General features: G+C 59.7%; 9 protein-coding genes across 9 annotated transcripts; all 9 read right to left on the minus strand.

The window, feature by feature from the left end:
• Positions 1-1,695: 1,695 nt before the first annotated feature.
• LMJF_16_0005 (anti-silencing protein a-like protein) lies at positions 1,696-2,376 on the minus strand (the record flags this gene model as incomplete). The annotated part of the gene is made up of 1 exon (XM_001682026.1): positions 1,696-2,376. One exon carries the CDS (start codon positions 2,374-2,376, stop codon positions 1,696-1,698), a length of 681 nt encoding a protein of 226 aa, XP_001682078.1.
• Positions 2,377-2,713: 337 nt separating this feature from the next.
• On the minus strand, positions 2,714-3,838 carry LMJF_16_0010 (conserved hypothetical protein; the record flags this gene model as incomplete). Its single annotated transcript, XM_001682027.1, has 1 exon — positions 2,714-3,838. One exon carries the CDS (start codon positions 3,836-3,838, stop codon positions 2,714-2,716), a length of 1,125 nt encoding a protein of 374 aa, XP_001682079.1.
• A 549-nt stretch (positions 3,839-4,387) lies between these two features.
• Positions 4,388-5,032, minus strand: LMJF_16_0020 (conserved hypothetical protein; the record flags this gene model as incomplete). The annotated part of the gene is made up of 1 exon (XM_001682028.1): positions 4,388-5,032. The coding sequence occupies one exon, from the start codon at positions 5,030-5,032 to the stop codon at positions 4,388-4,390; it is 645 nt and encodes a 214-aa protein (XP_001682080.1).
• Positions 5,033-5,528: 496 nt separating this feature from the next.
• PRMT6 (arginine N-methyltransferase, type I) lies at positions 5,529-6,626 on the minus strand (the record flags this gene model as incomplete). The annotated part of the gene is made up of 1 exon (XM_001682029.1): positions 5,529-6,626. The coding sequence occupies one exon, from the start codon at positions 6,624-6,626 to the stop codon at positions 5,529-5,531; it is 1,098 nt and encodes a 365-aa protein (XP_001682081.1).
• Positions 6,627-7,323: 697 nt separating this feature from the next.
• Positions 7,324-8,523, minus strand: LMJF_16_0040 (conserved hypothetical protein; the record flags this gene model as incomplete). Its single annotated transcript, XM_001682030.1, has 1 exon — positions 7,324-8,523. One exon carries the CDS (start codon positions 8,521-8,523, stop codon positions 7,324-7,326), a length of 1,200 nt encoding a protein of 399 aa, XP_001682082.1.
• Positions 8,524-8,835: 312 nt separating this feature from the next.
• LMJF_16_0050 (conserved hypothetical protein) lies at positions 8,836-10,809 on the minus strand (the record flags this gene model as incomplete). The annotated part of the gene is made up of 1 exon (XM_001682031.1): positions 8,836-10,809. One exon carries the CDS (start codon positions 10,807-10,809, stop codon positions 8,836-8,838), a length of 1,974 nt encoding a protein of 657 aa, XP_001682083.1.
• Positions 10,810-11,781: 972 nt separating this feature from the next.
• On the minus strand, positions 11,782-14,661 carry LMJF_16_0060 (putative peroxisome assembly protein; the record flags this gene model as incomplete). The annotated part of the gene is made up of 1 exon (XM_001682032.1): positions 11,782-14,661. One exon carries the CDS (start codon positions 14,659-14,661, stop codon positions 11,782-11,784), a length of 2,880 nt encoding a protein of 959 aa, XP_001682084.1.
• A 549-nt stretch (positions 14,662-15,210) lies between these two features.
• Positions 15,211-16,410, minus strand: LMJF_16_0070 (conserved hypothetical protein; the record flags this gene model as incomplete). The annotated part of the gene is made up of 1 exon (XM_001682033.1): positions 15,211-16,410. One exon carries the CDS (start codon positions 16,408-16,410, stop codon positions 15,211-15,213), a length of 1,200 nt encoding a protein of 399 aa, XP_001682085.1.
• Positions 16,411-17,817: 1,407 nt separating this feature from the next.
• On the minus strand, positions 17,818-20,028 carry LMJF_16_0080 (conserved hypothetical protein; the record flags this gene model as incomplete). The annotated part of the gene is made up of 1 exon (XM_001682034.1): positions 17,818-20,028. The coding sequence occupies one exon, from the start codon at positions 20,026-20,028 to the stop codon at positions 17,818-17,820; it is 2,211 nt and encodes a 736-aa protein (XP_001682086.1).
• Between the last annotated feature and the right edge of the window lie 1,172 nt (positions 20,029-21,200).

Consider the following 21,200-nt stretch of genomic DNA (forward strand, 5'->3'; position numbering starts at 1 on the left):
AACCCTAACCCTAACCCTAACCCTAACCCTAACCCTAACCCTAACCCTAACCCTAACCCTAACCCTAACCCTAACCCTAACCCTAACCCTAACCCTAACCCTAACCCTAACCCTAACCCTAACCCTAACCCTAACCCTAACCCTAACCCTAACCCTAACCCTAACCCCGTATACGTACACGTACACGTAAATGTAGCCGTGCGCGCCGGTTACATTGGGGTCTGTCTGGCGCTGTGTGTCTATCACTTAGCCGTTTCGCTTTCTTTGACCTCGGCGCACTGGTGGTTTCACGTGCGCTGGTAAGAGAAGGGCTGGGTACACCGCCTATAGGGTCAGGCTGGCGGCGTGGAGCGTGAGACGTAAAATCTGTGAAGGTGTCACAGCCCGTTGAGAGGAGAGCAGAACTATACTATTCCAGGTGGCTTCCTAGTTGTGGCCCTCAGGGAAACGGGTGTCGTCTTCCTCAATCGTGGAGCGGGGACATTTACTGTGTTGGTTGAGACCGCTCTGTCTGCTTGTCGGGAGCTCTCTGTGTTGAAGCAAAGCGCATAATGGCGTGTCCGTTCGACGGGGACACTCAAGGAACGTACATGGCGAAGGGAGCCCAGAACAGCGGAATCTTGACTAGACGCTACTGAAAAGTGCGTTGGTAGTCCTGTTAATGAGAAAGAAGAGGGACAGAAAGCAACTAGTTCCGGAGAGAAGGAAGAGTTTCCTCGATGAATATGCGCCAACTGCACCAGCTGGGCGTGAAGCGTGGTATCATCACCGACTCTCGCGTTGAATCGCAGGGTAGTCCGGAATCCCGGGCAAAGGGCCGACAGTGCCATCATGCTGCGTCAGAGCGGGAAATATACCTGATGCACATTTCTGATGTGCATTGAGCGCGTGTTGCGGCTGGACTGCAAAGGTAGGGTGGCAGAGCTGTGAGAGTACCGGGCTGTCATCGAATTAGCAGGATCGCCGCCTTAGTGCACCGTAGCCTAGGTGGCAATGGAGACTTCTTTCTCTTGAGAACAGATGTGTTACAAAGTCACTCTGCGCATTGCACGAGCCCACACCGCTGCTGGAGGTGGCAAAAGAATACACCGCGGTTGTAGTACCTCCGGTGTGCCCCGTGGTTGCCAACGCGACTGACATGATGTGCGTGGTAGAGGCGTTGTGGCACAGGGGACCTTTGCAAACGAGCGAGCTACCGCACCAACAAACAAACGGACATGGAGAGCCGCTGTCAGGTACGGATGCATATTGTCGTGCTGCTTCTTCGAGAGAGAGAGCCACTGTGGAGCAAAGAGTGGCAGGCGAGATGAGACCCAGATATGGCTGCCTTCCGTCCCTCCTGCCCGCGCGTGGTGGATATTTTGGCGAACAGACACTGATTTGAGTCGACATCTTCAGTGTCTCAGCAGCAACCTCGGAGGGCACCAGTGCTGCGATGAACGGGTCTTCCTCTGCAGATAGCTGTGTGGCTGCATGTACTGCGAGAAACTCAGAAAACGTCGTGACAGCCTTTCGAAACATCCGATTGCAAGGTTGCAAAAAGTCTTCTGAGTTATCATGACCACGGCGTCACGCAGCTCAAGAGTCTGGCCGCTTACTTCCCCACAGCCGCGTTTGCGGCTGCTTTTAACAGTGGTGCACGGCAACGGCACCCATATACGAGTGCTTCACAGGAATCAATGCGGTGTAGGAGGCCTATGATTGCGCTTCAGTCTCTCTTTTTGCGCGTTTGCAGGGGCCGTCGGCGCTATCGCAAGTGCTATCGGCGTCCGAGTCCGAGGGCGAGGCTGTTGCCGGGCTTGGTGCGTCCCATGAAATATCCCGCAGTTTAGGGTAGCACTTACCAATGTGGCGGGTGAGCATGTCGGCTGAGGTGAAGACATCTGGAAGATCGCCCTCGCAGGTGACTGTGACGTTGTATCCAATGTGGAGGAATTCGTGTCCCTGGTACTTGAGTGAGACGATCAAGGCAGTGGGACCGGTTGGATCTGGGATGTCGGCCACGTTGGGGGGATCACTCTCGATAGTGAACTCGTGCCTGCCGAGCGTTGTGAAGGGGCCGACCTCCATCTCGTCTAGCTCCTGGTCTACAGGGAAGTCCCACACCGGCGACCAGGTGAAGGTCACGTCGATGGCATCCTTTGGTGGCTTTTCAAACACGTCGAGCACTAGGTGCAAGCGAATCGGGGCGTCGAACTTGCTGGGGTTCGGATCCACCACCTGCACTTTGCGCAGCTCCACCCGCGTTGTCATTGGTGCCTTGCCTCGCAGACGGGGTGTGAACGCCGCTAAGAGAAAAGCTGGGAGTCTTCGGTGCAGCTTCCGGGCAAGGAAACGGAGGGAGGGGTGAAAGAGCAGCGAGGCTATGAAAATCATCGAAGGGAAATGAAGGAGACACGCGGAGGGGTGAAGCTCTGGTCGCTTCAGTGCTCCTGCTCGCACCAGAACAAGTTTCACGCGTTGACATGCGCAGGCCGCGTTGGAAAGGCGGGGGGTTTGAGCGGTTGGCGTGGGTGTCGCGCAGGGGCGCAGATGCGCGCGCTTGTACGTGTGTTTTTCCTTGCTGTGTGTTTGGCCACCCGCTGCCATAGGCAGCACCTTAACTTGTCGTGTGCAGTGCTTAACAAAAGCCAACAACGGCACACGCGCGCGCAACAACGAGCTCGCGAACGATCGTGCCTCTTCGTGCACGTCGACGTGGACGAGTGTGTCGCTACAGTCGCCCGGCTGACCGCCGTGCCATGTCAGCGGTGTTGAGAGAATGCCAGGGCAGCACGGTAGCGCTTCCAGGCTGGTTCAGGTGCCATTTCTGGTGGTGCTTCGCGAGCTCGTATTCCTCGATCGTGGCGGGGAAATCGCGATCGGTCGGCGGGCGGATGTAGTGTGCAGTGCGTCGCCCAGCACCGGGGTGGGCATAGCGGCTCTCGTCCTCGTACCACTGCGCCAGCCAGCCCCGCTTGCGCGAATTCGTTGCAAAGTTCTCTAGCCCTTTCCTCTCCGGCAGCTCCTGCTCCATAAAGGTGGGGAACTCCTCCGGGTGTAACTCCTGGTAGAGGCCCTCGTGAGACATGTACACATTTGTAAAGGAGCCACCGGCCTCCTCGAGCAGCTGGATTGCTTTTGCCGACGCGTTCTGCAGCTCGATGTGCAGCGGGTAAGGTACACGCTCCACGTTACCGGCAAGCAGCACCATCCCCGGCCACACGACTTCGCGATCGGCGATCACCTTCGCATTGCGAAGGTGATACAGAGTGATGGTTTCATTCGGGTTTAGTCGACCCGTATCCACAGCCCACAGCAGTTTGCTAAGGCTCAGTCGCGAGAAGGACGCCTTGCCTTCGTACCGGTTGCGCGGGCCTCCGGCGGACACGCGCGGTGCCAGCATGAAGCGAGGTGTCATCTTCCGCTCCTGCCACTGCCCCTTGGCAAAGCCACGCCGTGCATCGTTGTAGCTACGAGAGTACTTCCAGCTCCCGCCAATCTTCATCCATCCCATCTTGATGACGTTGTGGCCGCTGCGAGGCCCAACGTACTCTGGCGTCTGCGTCAGATACATCCAGCTCTGTGTTATCTGGGGGTTGATGTACTGATCCCAGTGGGACCATTTGTGCGTAGTGGTGCGCTCATTGAGCCGCGTCCCAACAACGGGGAGCGGGTGATCGGCATCGAACTCTTTCCTGCCCTCATAGTCCTTCCAGCTGAGGCGCGGCTTGGCGAGGAGGTTGTTCTCGTAGATGAGCGGGAAGATGGACTGCACGGGGTTAAAGTGAAAAGGCACAGTTTGATGAACAGGGTGAAACAGGCGGTACCGCCGCTGCACGGCGGAGATAGAGAGCATGATCGCCCTGCGACGGAGAGGCAGGGACGTTAGGCGACATGGAATGGGCGGGGGAGAGCAAGATGGGGGGAGGCGGGGGAGGTGAAGAGCAGGTGCACGCTGGTCGAAGAAAGCGAGAGAGGTAAAAGAGCAAAGAAATACTGCCTGCATATGTCCGTATCGCCTTGCAGAGCCGTCCACGTGGAGAACTGCGCAAGAGGCCTGCAGCTCCAGCTGTGCTGGCGTCGAGTCGCTGAAACAGTGGGCAAAGAGAGAGAGAGAGAGAGAAACGATCGGGACAATGTATCTTTCTTCTTGACGTACTCTGCGACCGTCTACTGCACGGCTGATACACACGGGCGAAAGAGTCAAGCACGTTCCCCCTCCTGGAGCAAAGAGGCAGCCACGGGTGCTCTATATTACATCGTACAGGAGCGAACCACTGGAGCCGCAACTCATCAGCAAAAAAAAAAACGTGTACGGGAGCTCTTCACTCTACTCCGGTGTAGCGACATGAGACTAGCCCATTGGTGTTTGCCCTTCATAGGCGCCGTCGGTAAGGTTTCGGCTTCACAAGAGCTGCAAGGCGTCAATGGCCTTCAGGGCTTCTGCAGCCACCTCCTCGGCGGAGATAGTGGCATCGATGCCACGGTAGCAATGCTGGTAGGAAGTGGTGACCTCTAGTCTGCGCACATCGTAGTGCTCGTAGTTTTTCGCAATCGCCGTCGCCTCTTCGATGTTTTTGGATGCATGAGCCGCGGTGATAATGGCACGCTCCAGCGCCACTGCTAGTGGGACCTGCAGCTCAAAGACTTGCTGAGGAGACATCGCTGACGTCTGCAGCTGAATCGCGTCTGCGCGCGTTTGTGGAAAACCGTCCAGGACCCAGCCCTTACCATCCTTCTGCAGAGTTTTCAGCTCGCCGAGCACATCAGCTGGCATCGCCATGTCCCCGACAGCCGCGGGAGTAGCAGCAACGTGCGTGATGCCATAATGGGCAGCCAACTTGGCTGCCAGCGTGGTTTTGCCGCTGCCGGGTGGACCGGTGATAATGACGTGAAGGGGGGTCGGCCTGCGGAAGGCCTCCTCGAGGAAAACGAGTGGGTCTGCCGGCATCTCCAGCACCAAGTCGTGCATCGCTTCATCTAGAATTGACTGAATGCCCTTCGACTCAAAGTACTGCAGCGCGGCAGCGGAGATGGTCCCGGTGGACATGGTGTCGGCGTGCACAGTAGACAGAGAAAGACAGAGGGAGACAGTGCGGCGGGAGAACGTCGACACGTGCGGTGCCGGCCAGCGCTCTCTTACGTAAGCTGAGGGTCGAAGAGTACCAGCAGAGGAAGAGGGAGGGGGGAGACGTGAAAGACGCCGTGACACAAGGGGACGCAGTGTAGAGGCAGCAGCGTGCATAGAGCAAAGCCGCGATGAGCCCGACTCCCTTCTATGGAGTGGTGCACAACAGAGGAGCGGGAAGCAGGGACGCCCCTCGTGGAACGAGGACATCGAGACACCACAACGAAACCACTCCCGTTCACTCAGGCACCTCTCTTCGTTGCACGGACTCAACGTGGAGAAGCACCCCGAAACCGCAGGCAGCGAACGTGCGCAACCAAGAGAGCAAGATAGCGGTAGGGCAAAGATCCGGAAATTAATCGCGGCAGGTGACACTCATTAAGCAGTGGCGCGCACAAAGAAGAGATCGCTGCGTTGGCTAGTTGAGCTCGAACTCGATCTTGTAGCACCGCTGCGCAAGGTCCTCCGCCGTCAGTCGGAGGGTCAGCTCCAAGTGCTCATCGAGGCAGTGAAACGAAACGGTCTTCTCATCGCGGAACTCACGGGGCAGGAGAACCGTGGTCTGCTTCCAGTGCGTCGGTGGGGCGAGTGGAGAGGTGTCAAGGATGGCGTCGCCGTAGCTGACCTGAAACCACAGAGTAAAACCCTCCACGGTGAACCGCCCTGTCTCGTGGAGACTAGTCCTCGCGGAAGCGGTGGTGACGGAGGTCGAGAAGTCAAAGGTGCGCGCCGCCACGATGCTAGCGAGCTTGTCAACCGCGAGCGTGTCAAAGCTGCCTTCCCAAAAGACCACACCGTCGTGCAGTAAAGAACGAGGCGGCATGACGTCCACCAACGGCGACGTCGCCTCAACGTGCTCCTCGAAGTCGAGTTTGCCGAGGGCATGCAGGGAGACACCGTCCACGGAGTCCCAAAAGGCAGCGAAGGTTTCTGCGTAGTAGGGCTTCAGTGTGATGGGCGCCACCAGGAGCCGCCCGTGGGAAGGAAGCATGGAGACGGCAAGCGAAGACTGAAGGGCTGCGTTCACGTCGTGGAAAAAGTCACGGGCTCGTAGCACTGAGGGCAGCATGCATTCGTGGAAGAGGTAGAAGCCCATCCACTCTGACACTACAAGCGCCACGCCGCCGTGGAGGCGGACGCACGGGTGTTCGTTCAGAAATGCCTCGACGCCGGCAGCGACAAGTTCCTCGACCGTGGATGCGATGACGGTGACGCGGTCAGACAGACCGTTGTCAGCAAAAATGCGTTGTTGCAGCTTTGCCAGGGACGATGCCTCAAGAGAGAGTACGTGCGCGGCACCTGATTGGGCTGCCCAGCAGGACAAGATGCCTGAGCCGGAGCCCACATCCACCACCACCTTGCCCTCAACAACAGACCTGTCAGTGAGGAGGGCCTTGTAGAAGTCCATGCGCGGACGATCGCGAAGCATCACCTTGTGGACGCTGAGGTCCGCGTAGCTCTCAAAGTATTGATCATCCTTGGAGGCGCTGGAGGCGTAGTCCTCTTGATGCTGCATGCGGCCCGCGAAGAAAAGGCGGCGGCTGAGGTGGAAAAGGAAGGGCACAGGCCCCCGCGGTAGGAGGGAAGGGCGGAGAGGAACGGCGTAGCACAGCAACGGCGAGAAACACGTAGAAAAGAAGGATGAAGAAGGCGAGGGAGAGATACAGAAAGAGTATGGCATTCCCGTAGTACCATCCGCTCCACACCGGCGGAAAAGAACAAGCATGTGCGCCTGGCAACACTGGCGGAAGAAGAGGGGGGACTGCTGGGCTTCACTGACCACTCCTGGTTCTGACGACGGTTTGGTGCTGCTTTCGAGGGCAAGGCAGACAACAGACAAGGACCCGAATCACACGGTAGCGGCCGTATTCTTTACTCGCGACGGTGGAAACAGAAAACTCGTTTAGGATGCGGTGGCGCCTCTCCTCATGGCTTGCGTGGATACGGCACCCAGCCAGCCTTACCTCCTGTGCAGCTTCCGTCAGAAGGGGGAGGGGAGGGCGCTACGCTGCGCAGTGTGCCCAGAACGGCGAGAGCACACGCACCAACAGAACAAGGTGGATTATGGCTGCCGTCGGGTTCAGAAGGGGGAGAAAGCAGCAGCCCGCCACTTGGGCCAGATACACAAGTACGCGGAGCTTACAAATGCTGGGTGGGGGGGGGGCGCAAAGTCATGTTGCCGCTTTCTCCTTCTTCTTTGTTGTTGTGCGTGCTTACTCGATCTGGAAGATGGATGCGACGCCCTTGGAGAGCTTGCGAACGCGCTGGAAGAGCTGACACGCCCGCTCCGCATCTCCGTGGCTTTCGGCCAGGCGCGCCTCCTGGTACGCCTTGAACGCCTTCTCATCTGCCTCCGAAGTGAAAATGGTGGGCGTACGGTGGTAGAGCAGGTCTGCGCGACAGATGTACTTGTGCCCTTCCAGCACCGGCGCCCCTTCGTGTAGCAGGTTGTAGTAGAAAAATGCGGCTGAGCCCTTCTTGGGGTACACGGCTCCCACCCGTTGCGTCGCGTTGCCGCGGTACTGGTTCTCCTTCTCGTCCAGGTACATGACGTTGCACTGCTCACCCGCAAAGATAAAGGTCTCTCCGCCATGCAAGCAGTCATTGAGGTAGATGAGCAGCGTGTAGAAGGAGCGGGTATTGAGGTCCAAAATGGTGGCACCGTCCACGTGGGGCATAAAGTGGCCACCAGGGTGGTAGCGGCCGAAGAGAAGATTTTCGGAGAGGGCGTGGGGCACCCACGTGCCGGCGAGCTCACGCTCAAAGAGCTCTTCGGCGTTCGGCATATCTTCTGAAAAACACTTCGGCTTGAGAGAGACGACACGGGCAATGCGCTCGTACAGCTTCGCCGAGAGGTGCGGAAAGTTCGCCTCGATGGTGTCCACGACGCGCACCGCTTTAGAGCCGCTGTCGCACGTAGCTTCTCCGTCGGCGTCGTGGTGGTTCTTCTGGAGCCAGAAAGTGTAGCCCACCTTCTCGCAGGCCGCGACGAGTTGGTCGCACTCCTCGTGCGTCAAAAAGTTCTCGAGCACTATGCAGTCGGCCTTACCGTCGCCTACGGACACCATCGTGGGCGTCGGGAACTCGGTCACATGGTCCAATACATGGTCGATGATCTCCTTGTTGAGGGGCTCCCCCTTCTCTATGATGTTGTTGTAGCTGAACATCACTGCATGCTCATGTGCCCTACACAATGCAGAGACGAAGCACGCACGTGGGCGCCGGCAGGCAGGCAGGCAGGCAGGCAGGTGGGAAGGGTGCACGCCCTGCTGCACACAACAGGAGTGGGTGCAAGGGAAAGCACAGGACGCAATCGAGAGAACGTGAGAAGGGGAAACGCAGAAGCGGTGTGAAGTTAGCGGAAGGAGAAGAGACACGAGTGCGGCGTGGCCTCCACGTCTGTGGCTCATCATCTCAGGGCAGCGCCTCAAGGTCCGCGTAACAAGGCATCGCCTTCTTCCTTTTGCCCGCGTTTCGTCCGAGACGACACTCACGGCAGATGCGGGAATCCTTGACACGAGGATACGAGTGTCGGAAGGAAGAAGAGCCGCTCTCATGTCTTGGCGACTCGCATGCACTTCGTTAGCGTTTGCCTCGCGTGTGTGGACGGTGTTTGACCCCTTCATAGCGGCGTTATACGAAAAGAGAGATCAGGACGGCCGCCGTTAAAACTGGTGTGCTCGCACCGAGGGGTCGGAGACACCCGAAGTGCTGGTCTTTGGGAGCTAATCCAAAAGAAGTGCACGCACCGCAAGACGTGGGTGGAACCACGCCTTCTCCTCCTCGCCCTGCGGTGCCTCACACATGGATATTGCGGCGCGCTTGGCGAGCTTTAGAAGCTTCTCGTCCTGCGTGATGTAATTCCGGAGGGTGGAGGTAATAGGGGCAAAGGGCGGGAGGGTGTACTCTTCCAGCGCGCTGTGCTTGCCAAGCTCCGCCACGTAGGCACGACGTTCTTCTGGGAGCGAGTCAGCGCTGATGCAAGGCGCGTGGAGCTGTGCTGTAGGTTTTTTGGTGTTGGTGACGGTGTGGAAGCGTGTGCTGTCCATCTTGCGCTCGCGGGCGGACTCCATCGGCGTCGAGTCGGCGTTGCAGGGAAGGAGCAGAATGCTGCTTCCCTTCATGCCCATGCGGCCCACGCGCCCGACGCGGTGGATGTACGACTGCACCGTGGCCGGTGGCTCAAAGTGGTACACATAGTCGACATCCCGCACATCGAGGCCGAAGGCGGCGACATCGGTGCAGAGGAGAACGGCGCCCGTGCCCATGCTCACGGTGCCGTCGCGCTTCCAGCCGCTCGTAAACACCTGGTTCTTTTTCTCTGCGTCTGAGATGGCTTTCTTCGGCTTGCGGGCCTCGTTGCTGCGACTCACGTGGGTGAGGAACTGGTTGTACTGATCGATGCGGGCACTTTCCGTCATGCCCTCGTACATCACAAACACCTTCGGTATGTACAGCAGTGGGCGTGTGCCCTGGCACAGGACATAGAAAAGCCTCTGCACGAACAGAAGAACACGAAAGTTGTTGAAGAAGACAAAGTGCTTCTTCGATGCGTGCAGGTTCATGAGCTGGACGAAATACGGCAGAAAGTTGGCGGCATCGCACACGACGAAACGGTTGCTCAGCTGTGAGACAAAGTCGTCGTTGGACCGCAGCGCAAGCGTGTGCAAGGTGCTAGCACACTCCGCGCAGACCTTCTCGGCATACACCTTCAGCGAAGGCGAGGTGGCGACAGTGGCCCCGACAAACGCAAAGTCCATCCACAGCCGCGCGCCGGCCGGCCCGGTCTCCTTCTCGGGCACAGGCCGCTTCTTTGCGGCTGACTTGCGGCGGCGCGGCGACGGGCTCACAGGGTCACGGGTACGCCCATAGGCAGCCACAAACTGCTGCACCGTGTTGCGCATGTCGGGGGAGTTGTAGAGAAGGTCTGCCTCGTCAAGGACGACAACGAACCGCGCCTCGGATGTGGAGTAGAAGCGTACACTATCACGAGAGATACTGCCCTTCTCCGCATCCGTGTTTGCTTGCGCTCTGCGAGAAACGTAACGTTGCTGCATCGCCTCATCTTGCGGCGCCGGGAAATCCGCGCTGTCGTCACTGGACGGGTTGAGTGGCGTCCTTTGAGCCTCTTCCAGCATCGGAAGCAGCTGGTCAAAGTCTTTGGGGGTCGTGACGAGAATCGTGCCCGCACCACGGGCGCCGCGCTGGAGGTGCTGCAGTACTGCCGCAGGCTTCTGGACAACGCCGTCGCAGAGGACGAACTGGATGTTGAAGGGGTAGCGAGCCGCCAGGCTGCGGCCGACCACGAATGTCTGCTCAGCCAGCGTGCGCGACGGCGAGAAGATGACGCCGAGCACGTAACGAAACAGGGGTGGTCGCTGATGCAACGCTACATACGTTTCGCAAGATCGTACACACCGCTCCATGATGGGAAGAAGAAACGCGAGGGTCTTACCACTTCCTGTTGGCGCCTCGACGACAGCGCTTGTACCTGCTTGCGTGAGGACGCGTAGCGCGAGCGCCTGCACGGGGGTGGCGTGAGAAAAGAAGAAGACATTCTTCAAGGCGAAGATGGATGCCTTGTGCAGCTCCGGTCGAACATCCTCCCACGGCAGCTCCAACGCATCATCGTGCCAGGCCTTCTCCTCCGGCTCCCATGTGCGCCGAACACGCTTGGCAGTGAGGGCAGTGAGTGACATAACAACAGCACTGAGCGTCGAGTGGCGCGCAGATGGACGTTGTGCCTTAAGGGGAGCCCGGGGAGGGGAGGGGGGGGGGGGGCAACAAGGAACAAGACGGCAAATGTCACCGTGTGAGCGATCGAAAGGAGTGTGGGCAAGCCGCCCAGGCGCGAGGGCCAAAGACAAACCCGACAAAGCAGAGAAAAGACGAGACGAGGACACGTGATCACAGAAAAAGAGTGAAAGTGTGGAGAGAGAGAGAATCCACGCACGCGCACTGACAAGTTCATGTACCTGGGTAGCAAGTGAAACGGATAAACTTACGTGACAGTCGCACGAGCAGGTAAGGTACATCGGCAACCGGCACTGCGCTCTGGAGGCGCAGCCCACGGAGAGGGTGAGAAAGTCAGACGCGACGGTGGCGCTGTGACAGCTCTGGTCCCTGCCGCATGCGCAGGGATACCGCCTACCCGTCTCTTGTGTCGACAACGCTTCCAGCCATGCCGAGGATGCGTCTAACGGCTCTATCTCTCCCCCCTGTTCCATTCGTGTCGGACTTGGCACACCATGCGTCAGGTGTAGGAGAAACGTAAGCGCAACGACAAGCAGAAAAGGATGAGCACAAAGACGTACACAGCCAGCCTCTGTACGAGGAAAATGAGATGGACATGGGTGGAAAGGGGCATACACTGCATCACCCCTACGTCCGCCGCCTTCACTCCCCTTCGCTGTAGTGGACTTCCTTGTCCTGGCACATGCCCGCGTGCATGGTACACCTCCTTCTTGCAACGGATGCGCACCAACAGCGGTTGTGCTTGGCTGGGCAGAGGTGAGGAGATGTTAGGTGACGGAACAATGTCATCCGTCACGTCTGACCCCAGTACTGTCTGTGCGTTCCTCTTTTGACACCAATCCTGCCCACCAGCATGCGGGTGCGCCGCGCACCGGCGCGAGGCCGGCATAGAAAAGGATGGCCATGTCAATGCCATCCTACCCCTTCGTGGACTTGTCAAACGTCCGCTTGAGGGCTTCGTACTTGTGTAGGTCTGCCTTCGTCACAGAGGGCTTCAGCTGCGCTCGAGCACGGAGGAAGTGTTGCATGCAGACCGTTATCGGCTTCCGCTCCTCCTCGGCCGCTGCTGTCGCAGGTGGGGGTGCAGCATCAGGAGTGCTAGCAGCCGCGGTCTCCGCTAACGCATGAGTCGTGATCTGCTGTTGCACTTCCTCTAGGGCGTCCTCAACGGCAAACATCATGGCGTCCGAGCAGAGAGCGAAGAAGTCGGCACCGGTGTACACAAAGTCCAGTGGTTCCAGCACTGCCGAGAGATCCACGTCGGCGCTCATGTCGAACTTGCGGGTCAGAGCCTTGAGCGCAAAGAGCTGCTCCTCGCGCGTAGACGGGATACCGAGGTAGCACAATCGATCAAAGCGGCCCGGGCGCAGGAGTGCGGGATCGAGCAGGTCTGGTCGATTCGTCGCTCCAATGATGAACACGTCTCCACTTGCCGTGCCGTCCGAGCGCTTCTGGCCAACGCCGTCCACCTCCACCAGGAGCTGCGATACAATGCGGTCCATGACGCCGCCGGCGTCGCCCTTCGCGCCACGCGCGGGCGCCAGGGCATCGATCTCGTCGAAGAAAACAATGCACGGCGAGTTGTCGCGCGCCCGCTGAAAGAGAAGGCGAATGTTCCTCTCACTCTCACCAACATACTGGTTAATCAGCTCCGGACCCTTTACAGATATAAAGTTCATGCCCATCTCTGTGGCGACAGCCTTCGCCAGAAGCGTCTTCCCGCAGCCGGGGGGGCCGTAAAAGAGAACCCCGGTGCGCTTCTTCATGCCCTTCTCGAACACCTCAGGGTGTAGGATGGGGAGCTGAATCATCTCCCGCAACTCCCGCTTGGCTTCCTCCAGGCCGCCCACGTCGCCCCAGCGAACGGGCTGCAGCTTGGTGGAGACCATGCTGTACCCGTGCGACTTGAGGTAGGACTGCACCACGGACTCGCACGAGACGTCGCTGACGACCGCCAATGCCTCTCCGGTGCACCGCGCGCACTGCGCTGCATCGCGGACGCACGCCTCCACAAGCGACAATATGTCGGCATACGTCAGACCTACCGTCCAGCCCGCGAGCGTCTTGGGTGACAGAAGAACGCTCGCATGCACACGATGGTGCGCGCAGCTCCACTGCAGCAGCGGCGCAATGAACGCTGCTCGGTCCTCCTCGGATGGGTTGCCGCACTCCAGCACACCGTCTGCGTTGGTGGCACGAGCTGCGATCATGGGTGGCACAGCGTCAATCGACTCGCACAGAAGAAAGAGGAGGCGAGGTCCGGGAGGTGGACCTCCGGCAACCGTCGCTCGGGCGCCGCTGCTCAACTCATCAAGCACCGATAAGAAGTGCGGACACAGGTCCGCGATTGTGTGCGCGTTGTGGAGAATCAGTACCGTCGCCGCACCACATCGCTCGCCGAGAAATGTCCGGGTTAACGTCTCCAGCTCCGCCTCCTCCATCGCCTCCGTGGAGGCAAGGAGACAGGGAAGGCCAAACGCCGCGACAGCGCACTCGACAAACTCGCGCGGCAGGTTCTCCTTTACTCCTCGGACAACAAAAGTGTGCACGTCGCCCTCCAGCGATGGCGTCACAACACGGCGCAGCTCACGACAGAGGCGAGCGTACACCTGGACATCGGCAAGCCCGTGTGCTGGCGATGGAGCCCAGACCGGTGTGGGTTCCCAAACGTGGCTGTTTCGCTGGTGCACGAGCGCCACCTCGACGGCGTCTGCCTCGCCGCCGCAGTTGCGGAGAACACCAAATGGCACTGCAGTGCCACTCCTCTCCAGACGCGCCACGCGCACGGCGAGAAGGTGGCGGCAGGAGGCGTTTTCATCCACCCACGTTCCACTCCATTTGCGGACCTTGTGGGACAGCACACGCGCCACACTCTCTAACACATCAACGCCCTCCAGTCGCTGCGCCACTGCGTGGAGCGTGTCCTTTTCAAGGTAGAGTACGTCGCCGGTGCTGACGAGGCGTCCCTCCCAGGCGGCAGCTGAGGCGGCGCCGAAGAGTGCGCACAAGTCAGGGTAGTGGAGTCCGTACAGCTCTGTCAGAGCCGCGTCGTTCACAGCAGGACACAAAACGATCTTCGTGAGAGCGTGCGTCTGTGCGGCGGCCGATGTGTGAAGAAGCTCTCCGGAATCATCTTCTACAGGCTGAAAGGCATCCACAGGAAGGTACAACACCGTGTTCGAGTAGTCGACCGCCTGTGCGGACGACATCAACACCTGTGACGGATGGCTGTAGAAGGCGGCGCGCACGTTGCGGAAGAGCTCGGGGCCCACCGTCATCATCGTGCCGGAGGACGAGTCCGTGGGCGTGGACCTCAACTCATTCACCACAAACACGCAGTTGTGGCAGCCGCCGCTCACCTTCACGATGGCCTCGTCGTCGAGGAGCAAGTTCTCGAGCGTGCGTGGTGTGGCGAGCGCCGTCGAGCCACGGAGGCTGTTGTCCAGACGCACAGCTACACACGCGGCCGGGGCGTCATCGTGGTAGGCTTCTCCCGCGACGTCCCTGTCCGCTGTCTCACCAACAATGGGAGCGGGAGGGAGAACCACCATTGTGACTGCCGTGTCAGCGCTTAGGCTGCAGTGGGTGGACGGGAGCAGGTCCACGACATGCAGGGAAGGGTAGGCGTCTGTGCCGGTGACAATCTGATGCAGGTGCAGACTCGTGTGGTTCTGCGCAATCTCCGACTGCAGCGAGTACGTCCCTGGCGGCTTACCCATCACCGCCTTGTACCCCTCGTCTGTCAGTGCGCGAAAGATGCAGCGCGTCATGGGCAAGTAGGCGGTACTCGGGGTCATTGTGTGTGCTATCGCGTGTGATAGCGATGGAGAGCAGCAACACGGCAAGGAACGCCGTCAGAACACGTGGTGGAGAATGGCGGAGTCCGTCGCGCCACCAGCGCCAAAGAAAAGCAGATCGCTGAAGGCAGCCCGAAAAATGAGAAGAGCAGCGGCTCAGAAGACGAGAAGAGGAGAGGGAGGTCGGAGTCGGAAGGAATAAAGAAGGTGTGTGGAGGCCGACAGCTGTGACCTTCTGGAGGGTGGAGCGCGTGCGATGGATAGAGAGAGAGAGAGAGATGAGAGATCTAGCAGCAGCAGGGCAGAGAAATGCGACAATGCTGTAGAGCGTCTCGCCAGGCGGTGCAGTCCCACATTACTGGATCACCGCGGTGTTTGAAACCATCGCGGCTGTCAGGTGTTGTGTGTGTGTGTGTGTGTGTGGGGGGGGGGGGGGTACTCTCTTCTCATTTTTGCTTTTGATTCTCAGTGCTGCCGTCGACCGTGGCAGTTGGCGGTGCGCCGCATGAACGGGCACACAACGTCTGTGCCGCATCGTCCCTCCCTTGTTCAGCTGCACACCGCCGGACTCAGCGAGGTTTGGCCCTCATTTGGTGCTGCATACGCGCCGTGGAAGAGAAATGGGCTGGTTCGCCGTTGGAGTGGCAGCTTTCCCGCGTCGAGGAGGTCGAAGAAATTGCCGCAGACGGTGAGTACAGCGACAAGATACCCCTGTCGGACGCTGGAGACTGTGCTGAGTCCTTGCAGCAGCTGAGAGTAGGCGGTGGCGTATGCGTTCCGCTTCAGATACGCGCACGCCTGTGTCTCAGGTGCCGCACTGTGTAGGACCTTGCACCATTGCACATGCGAGTTCTCGGTCAGGTCACGATCGCGGCAGTCGCAACACCTCCGCAGCGTCCAGGTGGTTGCCTCCAGTAGGAGCTGCTGCCGGTAGGGCGGCAGCCGCAGCAGCATCACGTTGCGCAGACGCATTGCGGGCAGGATGAGCGCCCGTTGTGTTGCCTGCTGTGCCAACTCCGTGTAAAGGCAGCTTGCAATGGCCCCGGCATCCCCCATGCTGTCGCGGCATAGTGCGCGCACCCGCTCCTCTGGGACCGCGGCACAAAGCGCCTCGACATCGCTTGGGTCGGGATGCTTGTGGACGCTGAGACAGCGTCCCGCTGAGGTGCTCGAGAGAGCAAAGTCGGACTTGTCCAGCCCTGCCGCGGCGAGCGACTCGAAAAGTCGCGCGGCTCCGGCAAAAGGCAAGCCCCTTGCCCTTGCCACCCCAACGGAGATGTAGCTTGGCAATATATACTCCACCTCCTGACGCACCTTTTCGTCTTTGCTGAGAGACAGCGGTGCGACACGCACTACGGGATTGTTGGAGCTCACGTAGAGGCCCGCTTCGCGAAACGGGTCAAAGCCTAGTGCTCTGACCTCGCCCCGGTGCCTCGGAGACGCCATCGCGTAGCCGACAAACGCGACCTCTTCGCGGCTCCTCTTTCCGCCATCTCTGGGGGCAAGAACAGTGACAGAGCGGCGACGAGGGGACGATTCACTGCGCATCTCCGATACAATGCCGCTGCGAAAGGCCTCCAGGTACTCTAGTTCGACATTGACAGCCCCCAAGCGTTGCTCCATTCGCCTTTGCACCTCTGCCAGCTGGCGCAAGAGAGCGCCCCGCTCTGTATGATGTAGAGATGTCGTGTGATGCACCTCGGTGGGCGAGGAGGATGCAGTTTCCTGGGCCATATCTGACGCGTCCATGAGCCTGCCACCTAATGTCGCAGCACCAGAAATGCTAGTGTAAGAACGCACCCAACGAGGTGGAGTAGTAGGCGTGTGGTCGGCAGAGAGCGTGAACCGTCGTAAAACAGAGATACGGCGACAAGAAAAATGGCAGTGGAGCAGAAAGACCCGGCGGCGTGGGTTGAAATGCCCTCGCGAGAGGAGGCAGGCCGACACGGACCACCAACAGAGCTGCGGGCGGCACGTGTCTGACTCCCCTCACGCTGCACGTTGACCGGAACGGCGCTGTCGCACACAGGCTTCACCCTTCTCAGCCGCACATGCCCTGAGTGACCAACGATGTAACGACATCCACTATGAGAAAGGCGATGCACTCGCACCAACATGGCCGCACTAGAGCGCTTGCAGAGCGCAAGTCGTCGCAGAAGTCCTCTCGCGGCTACAGTACACGGACGCATCATCGCGCTTATGATTCTGTGTGACTGTGGATTGTTTGACTTGTGCTTCAAAATGCTTGTTCTCACACGCTGGCATGGCTCCAGCGCCACTCGACCTCCCCCCCACACACACACATACATACAGGGGCTGTCACAGGCCCCCGTCGCCTCGTGCAATGGCAGCCCTGGACACACGCGCTACAGCAACGCAGCGACCCTCTCATCCGAGAGCACGGCCTCTGCCCCAAGCTCTGTCGGCGCACCCACCCGCTCCGCAGGTCGCCGCACAGACGCTCCCACATCATGCCGGTCGCTACCTCGTGCAATTCCCCCCCCCGGCGTGGCGCAGGCCCCCCCCCACACACACACACGCCAGCAGTAGGCAGTGTGAGGGCCGGGTGGGATACGCTCGAGGCGCATGGTCGCATTGCACACCACATAGATATGGCACAAACGTGCTCACACTGTCGCGGTCGCCGCGACGCACAACGCCATCCACGACCGGACCGCGGACAGCAGCAGCGATGCATCGCACTCACCTCCCCCCCCCTCCCTCCCCGTACGCCGTCGACACTTTCACCCTGTCGCCAAGAGAAGTGGCTCGACACTGGCAGGAATAGAAGAGGGAGGAGGGGCTGCTCGACTTCTCTACACAGGTAGAGAGATTGGGGAAGGGAGGGGGTGCACTGGCCCTTCAGATGCCTCGCACTCAGCAGTGCTCCCCTCCCCCTCATCATATCGGTGTAGAGAAGGAGGAGTCTCCGGCGGTGGGAAAAGAGAAGAAATCGTTCGCGCAGAAGAGAAAGAACATCAGCGACCAACCAGCATGTGCATGATCGAAGCCCCCCCCCCTCAACTACATGTGACGGCACGCGTACACCGGCAGCATAACCGATCGGGCGTTTCCTGTGGTTCTGTGCACTCTGCTCCGTAGCATTTCTTCCCGTGCTGACTGCTGTCGCGGTAACAGCGCTGGTCCGTTTACGTGTCAGTCATCCTCGTCATGAGCATCGTCTTCTTCGTGGTCGGAGTTCTCTTCGAGGCGCCGCTGGGCCTCTTCGTACTCCTCCCACTCCCTCTCCTTCCGCAGCCGGCGCTCTCGAAAGAACTTTACCTCCTCCCTCTCGCGGTCCTCGACGAGCTGGAGCTGCGCCAGCAACTCCCGCGCCTCATAAAAGCGCTGCTTCGCAAACTCCGTCGCCTCCTTCGTCACGCGGCGGTCGGTGCATCTTCCCTCCACGGACTCGCGCGCCGTGCTCATCCAGAAGGAGGATGTCCTGGCAAAAAAGGCGGTGAACGTCTCCTCCCTCTCCGGCGTCGGCACCGCCGATGAGGCACCGAGCTGCGCCAAGAGCTGCTCCTTGTGCACCTTAAGGCCCTTTTTTCCCGTCCGCGTAATGCCAGCGACGGCGTCCGCCACCCCCGCGACACTCGGAGTCACCTCCATCGCCAGCTCCGCGGGAATCGCCTCCGGCGCCTCGTTGCCCTCGTCCTCAGGGTCAAGCACCGGCTCCCGCGGCATGTTACCAAAGTTCACGCCACGGCGCCCCATACCATCAGCGCCATCCTCCTCGTCGTCGCCGTCGTCATCGTCCTCGTCGTGGTCGAGATCGTAGACGGCGCTGACAACCGTGCTACCGCTTTCCCATGAAGCGGCGTCGCTCTCGGACTCCTTGCCTAGCCACACTGCGGCGGACAAATCCTGCGACAGCAGCGGCTGATACGTGTCCAACTTGTTCAGATTCAGCGTGAAAAGGTCCGACATCGTGATCTCCTTCTTGCTGCTCTCAAACTGGCCGCCGTAGAGATACAATGTGTTGCCCACCACCACCATCGCAGAGTCCATGCGCCGGTGCGGCAGAATTTGCCCGTGTCGGTTTGTTTCGTAGCTCTCCTTCATCTCCTGGCTGGCAGCCGCCGTCCCTGGCTGGCCGGTGCGGTCATCGTCTTCTTCGTCGGAGGTCGAGCTACTCTCCTCCTCACTGCTCGCCTCGCCGCGGCGGAGATCCAGGGCGCTGAGCTGGGCGGCTAGATCATCGAGGTGATCGCGCTTCCCAGCCGCCACAGCGCGCTTCGCTACTCGCCGCAGCACGACAGGGTAGAAGCGCTTCGTGTCCATGTGAAACACATAGAGGTCGTTATAGAAGGTGGAGACCATCTTGCCCCCCGGTGACTCGATGTCGACCACGCCACCAAAGAGGTAGAGGCGCTTGTCCTTGAAGGCGCAAGAGACGCCGCAGCGGATGGGCGGCGGAATGCCACCCAGTTTAATCTTCGTCCACACTGGCAGCGGTCCCTCGCTGCACGCGAGGGCCTTCTCCTGCCGCAGGGTTATCATCCACAGATCATGGTGCACCGTGGCCTCCGACTTCTTGAAGCGGTTGAACTTCTGCGTCGAGTAGCCGCCGTAGACAAAGAGCTCGTCCTGGTAGACACTCATGCTGTGCCCGCTGCGCGCGTGCGGTAGGTCCGTCATTGGAGCCGTCTTCACCGGAGACCAGTGCCCTGCCCCGTCAAGGTTGGACAGAAGCCACAGATCGTCGAAGTAACGGCACTCCTGTGCATTGTCGTAGAAGCCGCCGAACATGACGGCGTTGCGCTTCCACAAGACCATTCGGTGCCCGCTGCGGGAGGAGGGGCCGCCCTTGAGATTCCTCAACTCCTCCCACTCACTGCTGCGGCAGTTGAAGCGCCACACATCCTTGAAGTGCAGGTACTGCGACTGCGACTGCGAGACGAACTCGCCACCGAACAGGATGAGATACTGCTTGTAGACCACGGCTTGGCTGCTGCTCCGTGGTGCGGGGTTCAGAGCAGAAGACAGGCGTGCCCAGGCGTTGCGCTTGACATTGAAGAAGTACGTGTCGTTGTACGCCTCTGTTGTCTCCCCATTCCAGAATTCACCGCCGAAGAGGATGAGCTCGCTGTCGCGTTCCGGGTGCGGCACCAAGACGACGTTGACGCGCGGCGTAGGTGGGGCAACATTGGCGACCTCTTCCACGGTTTTCACCTTTCCTTCCTGCTTCTGGATACGCTTGAGCGTCACCTCGATGGCCTCTTCGTTGTTGAAGCCCTCCGCCGCTTCCTCGCCATTTTCCTTCCTCATGCTCTTCTGGAGCTTCAGCGCCTGCCGAGCGGCCCGCTTTGTGGCCTTCGCAGGGTCCTCATTCTTCTTGCGCTTGTCGCGGCCCTTGCCCATCCTCGTTTCCGCTCGTCAGGCGTGCGCGTGGGCAGGCTCCGACAATGGACGCGAAGGCGAAAGACGACAGGCGTGAAGGTAAATGCAGCGTCAAGCGGAGCGGGGCGCGACAGGGAGGGAGGAGGACGATCTTTAGAACAAAAAAGAAAGAGTGCGGAACGCGGTCCAATAAAAATGTGCAGCAGGAGTTCTGCTGTCGTGGATGTGGACGGGTGGTTTGTGGGGACGGGTTTCTGGACGTTGTTGAGTGTCGCTCACGGCGACAATAAAAAAACCGGAGGGTCGAATGCGAGCGTCGTGCACACTGCGAAGAGGAAAACAGAGCGGGGAGCACGAGAGTCGGATCAGACGTGCCTGGCGAAGTTGAGCAAGAGTAGCAGGTCGGATGAGTGCGCTGCATGCACGGCAACGGAAACCAGCTAGCGACAAGAACGAGGTAGCAGGCCCACACACTGTCGTGTCATTATTTGCGGGTGTGCCAGCAGTGATGAAGCACCGAGACGCGGCACAGGAAGCTCGTGGATGCGTCGAAGTGCTGTACCGGCACAGCTACGCATCCCAGCTCGTGACAACAGCTTGTCCTCGGCTCTCATATCACGTGTCGGTGCTGCACCGCAGACTCCAGTCGACGCAGAAAACCAAGGGGCTCGCGTTGGCACCACGGAAGTTGTTGCGTACTACTCTGTGGCGCGCCTTCTACTGGGTCTCCTATACAGAGCGATAGCCGCGGCGGTCCCCGTCTGTTGTCAGACGGAAGGAAGGAAAAGGTGACGAGGGCACAGATCCGTGATGACGTGGGGTGGAGGAACCCTGCGCCCCAGCTCTGTGCTGAAAAGCAGGGCCGTGTGAGCAACTCGTTCGACGAGTCACAGAACAGAGATACAAACAAGAAAAGATAAGCACCCGACACACGCAAGAGTGGAGGCACACCAAATGCAGGCTCGTCAACACGCAGATCGCTCTTGCGAGTACTCATGCACGGCAACAGGACGACATGCAAACAGACGCGACGAGTACCCACAGAGCATAACGAAGACGCTTGTGCTGCATCGCGTCCATCGAGCTGTCATGGCGGCATGGCTCCAGCGCCACTCGACCTCCCCCCCCCACACACACACATACATACAGGGCCTGTCACAGGCCCCCGTCGCCTCGTGCAATGGCAGCCCTGG

This window comes from Leishmania major, chromosome 16 (assembly GCF_000002725.2).
Source record: "Leishmania major strain Friedlin complete genome, chromosome 16".
Classification (NCBI taxonomy): domain Eukaryota; phylum Euglenozoa; class Kinetoplastea; order Trypanosomatida; family Trypanosomatidae; genus Leishmania; species Leishmania major.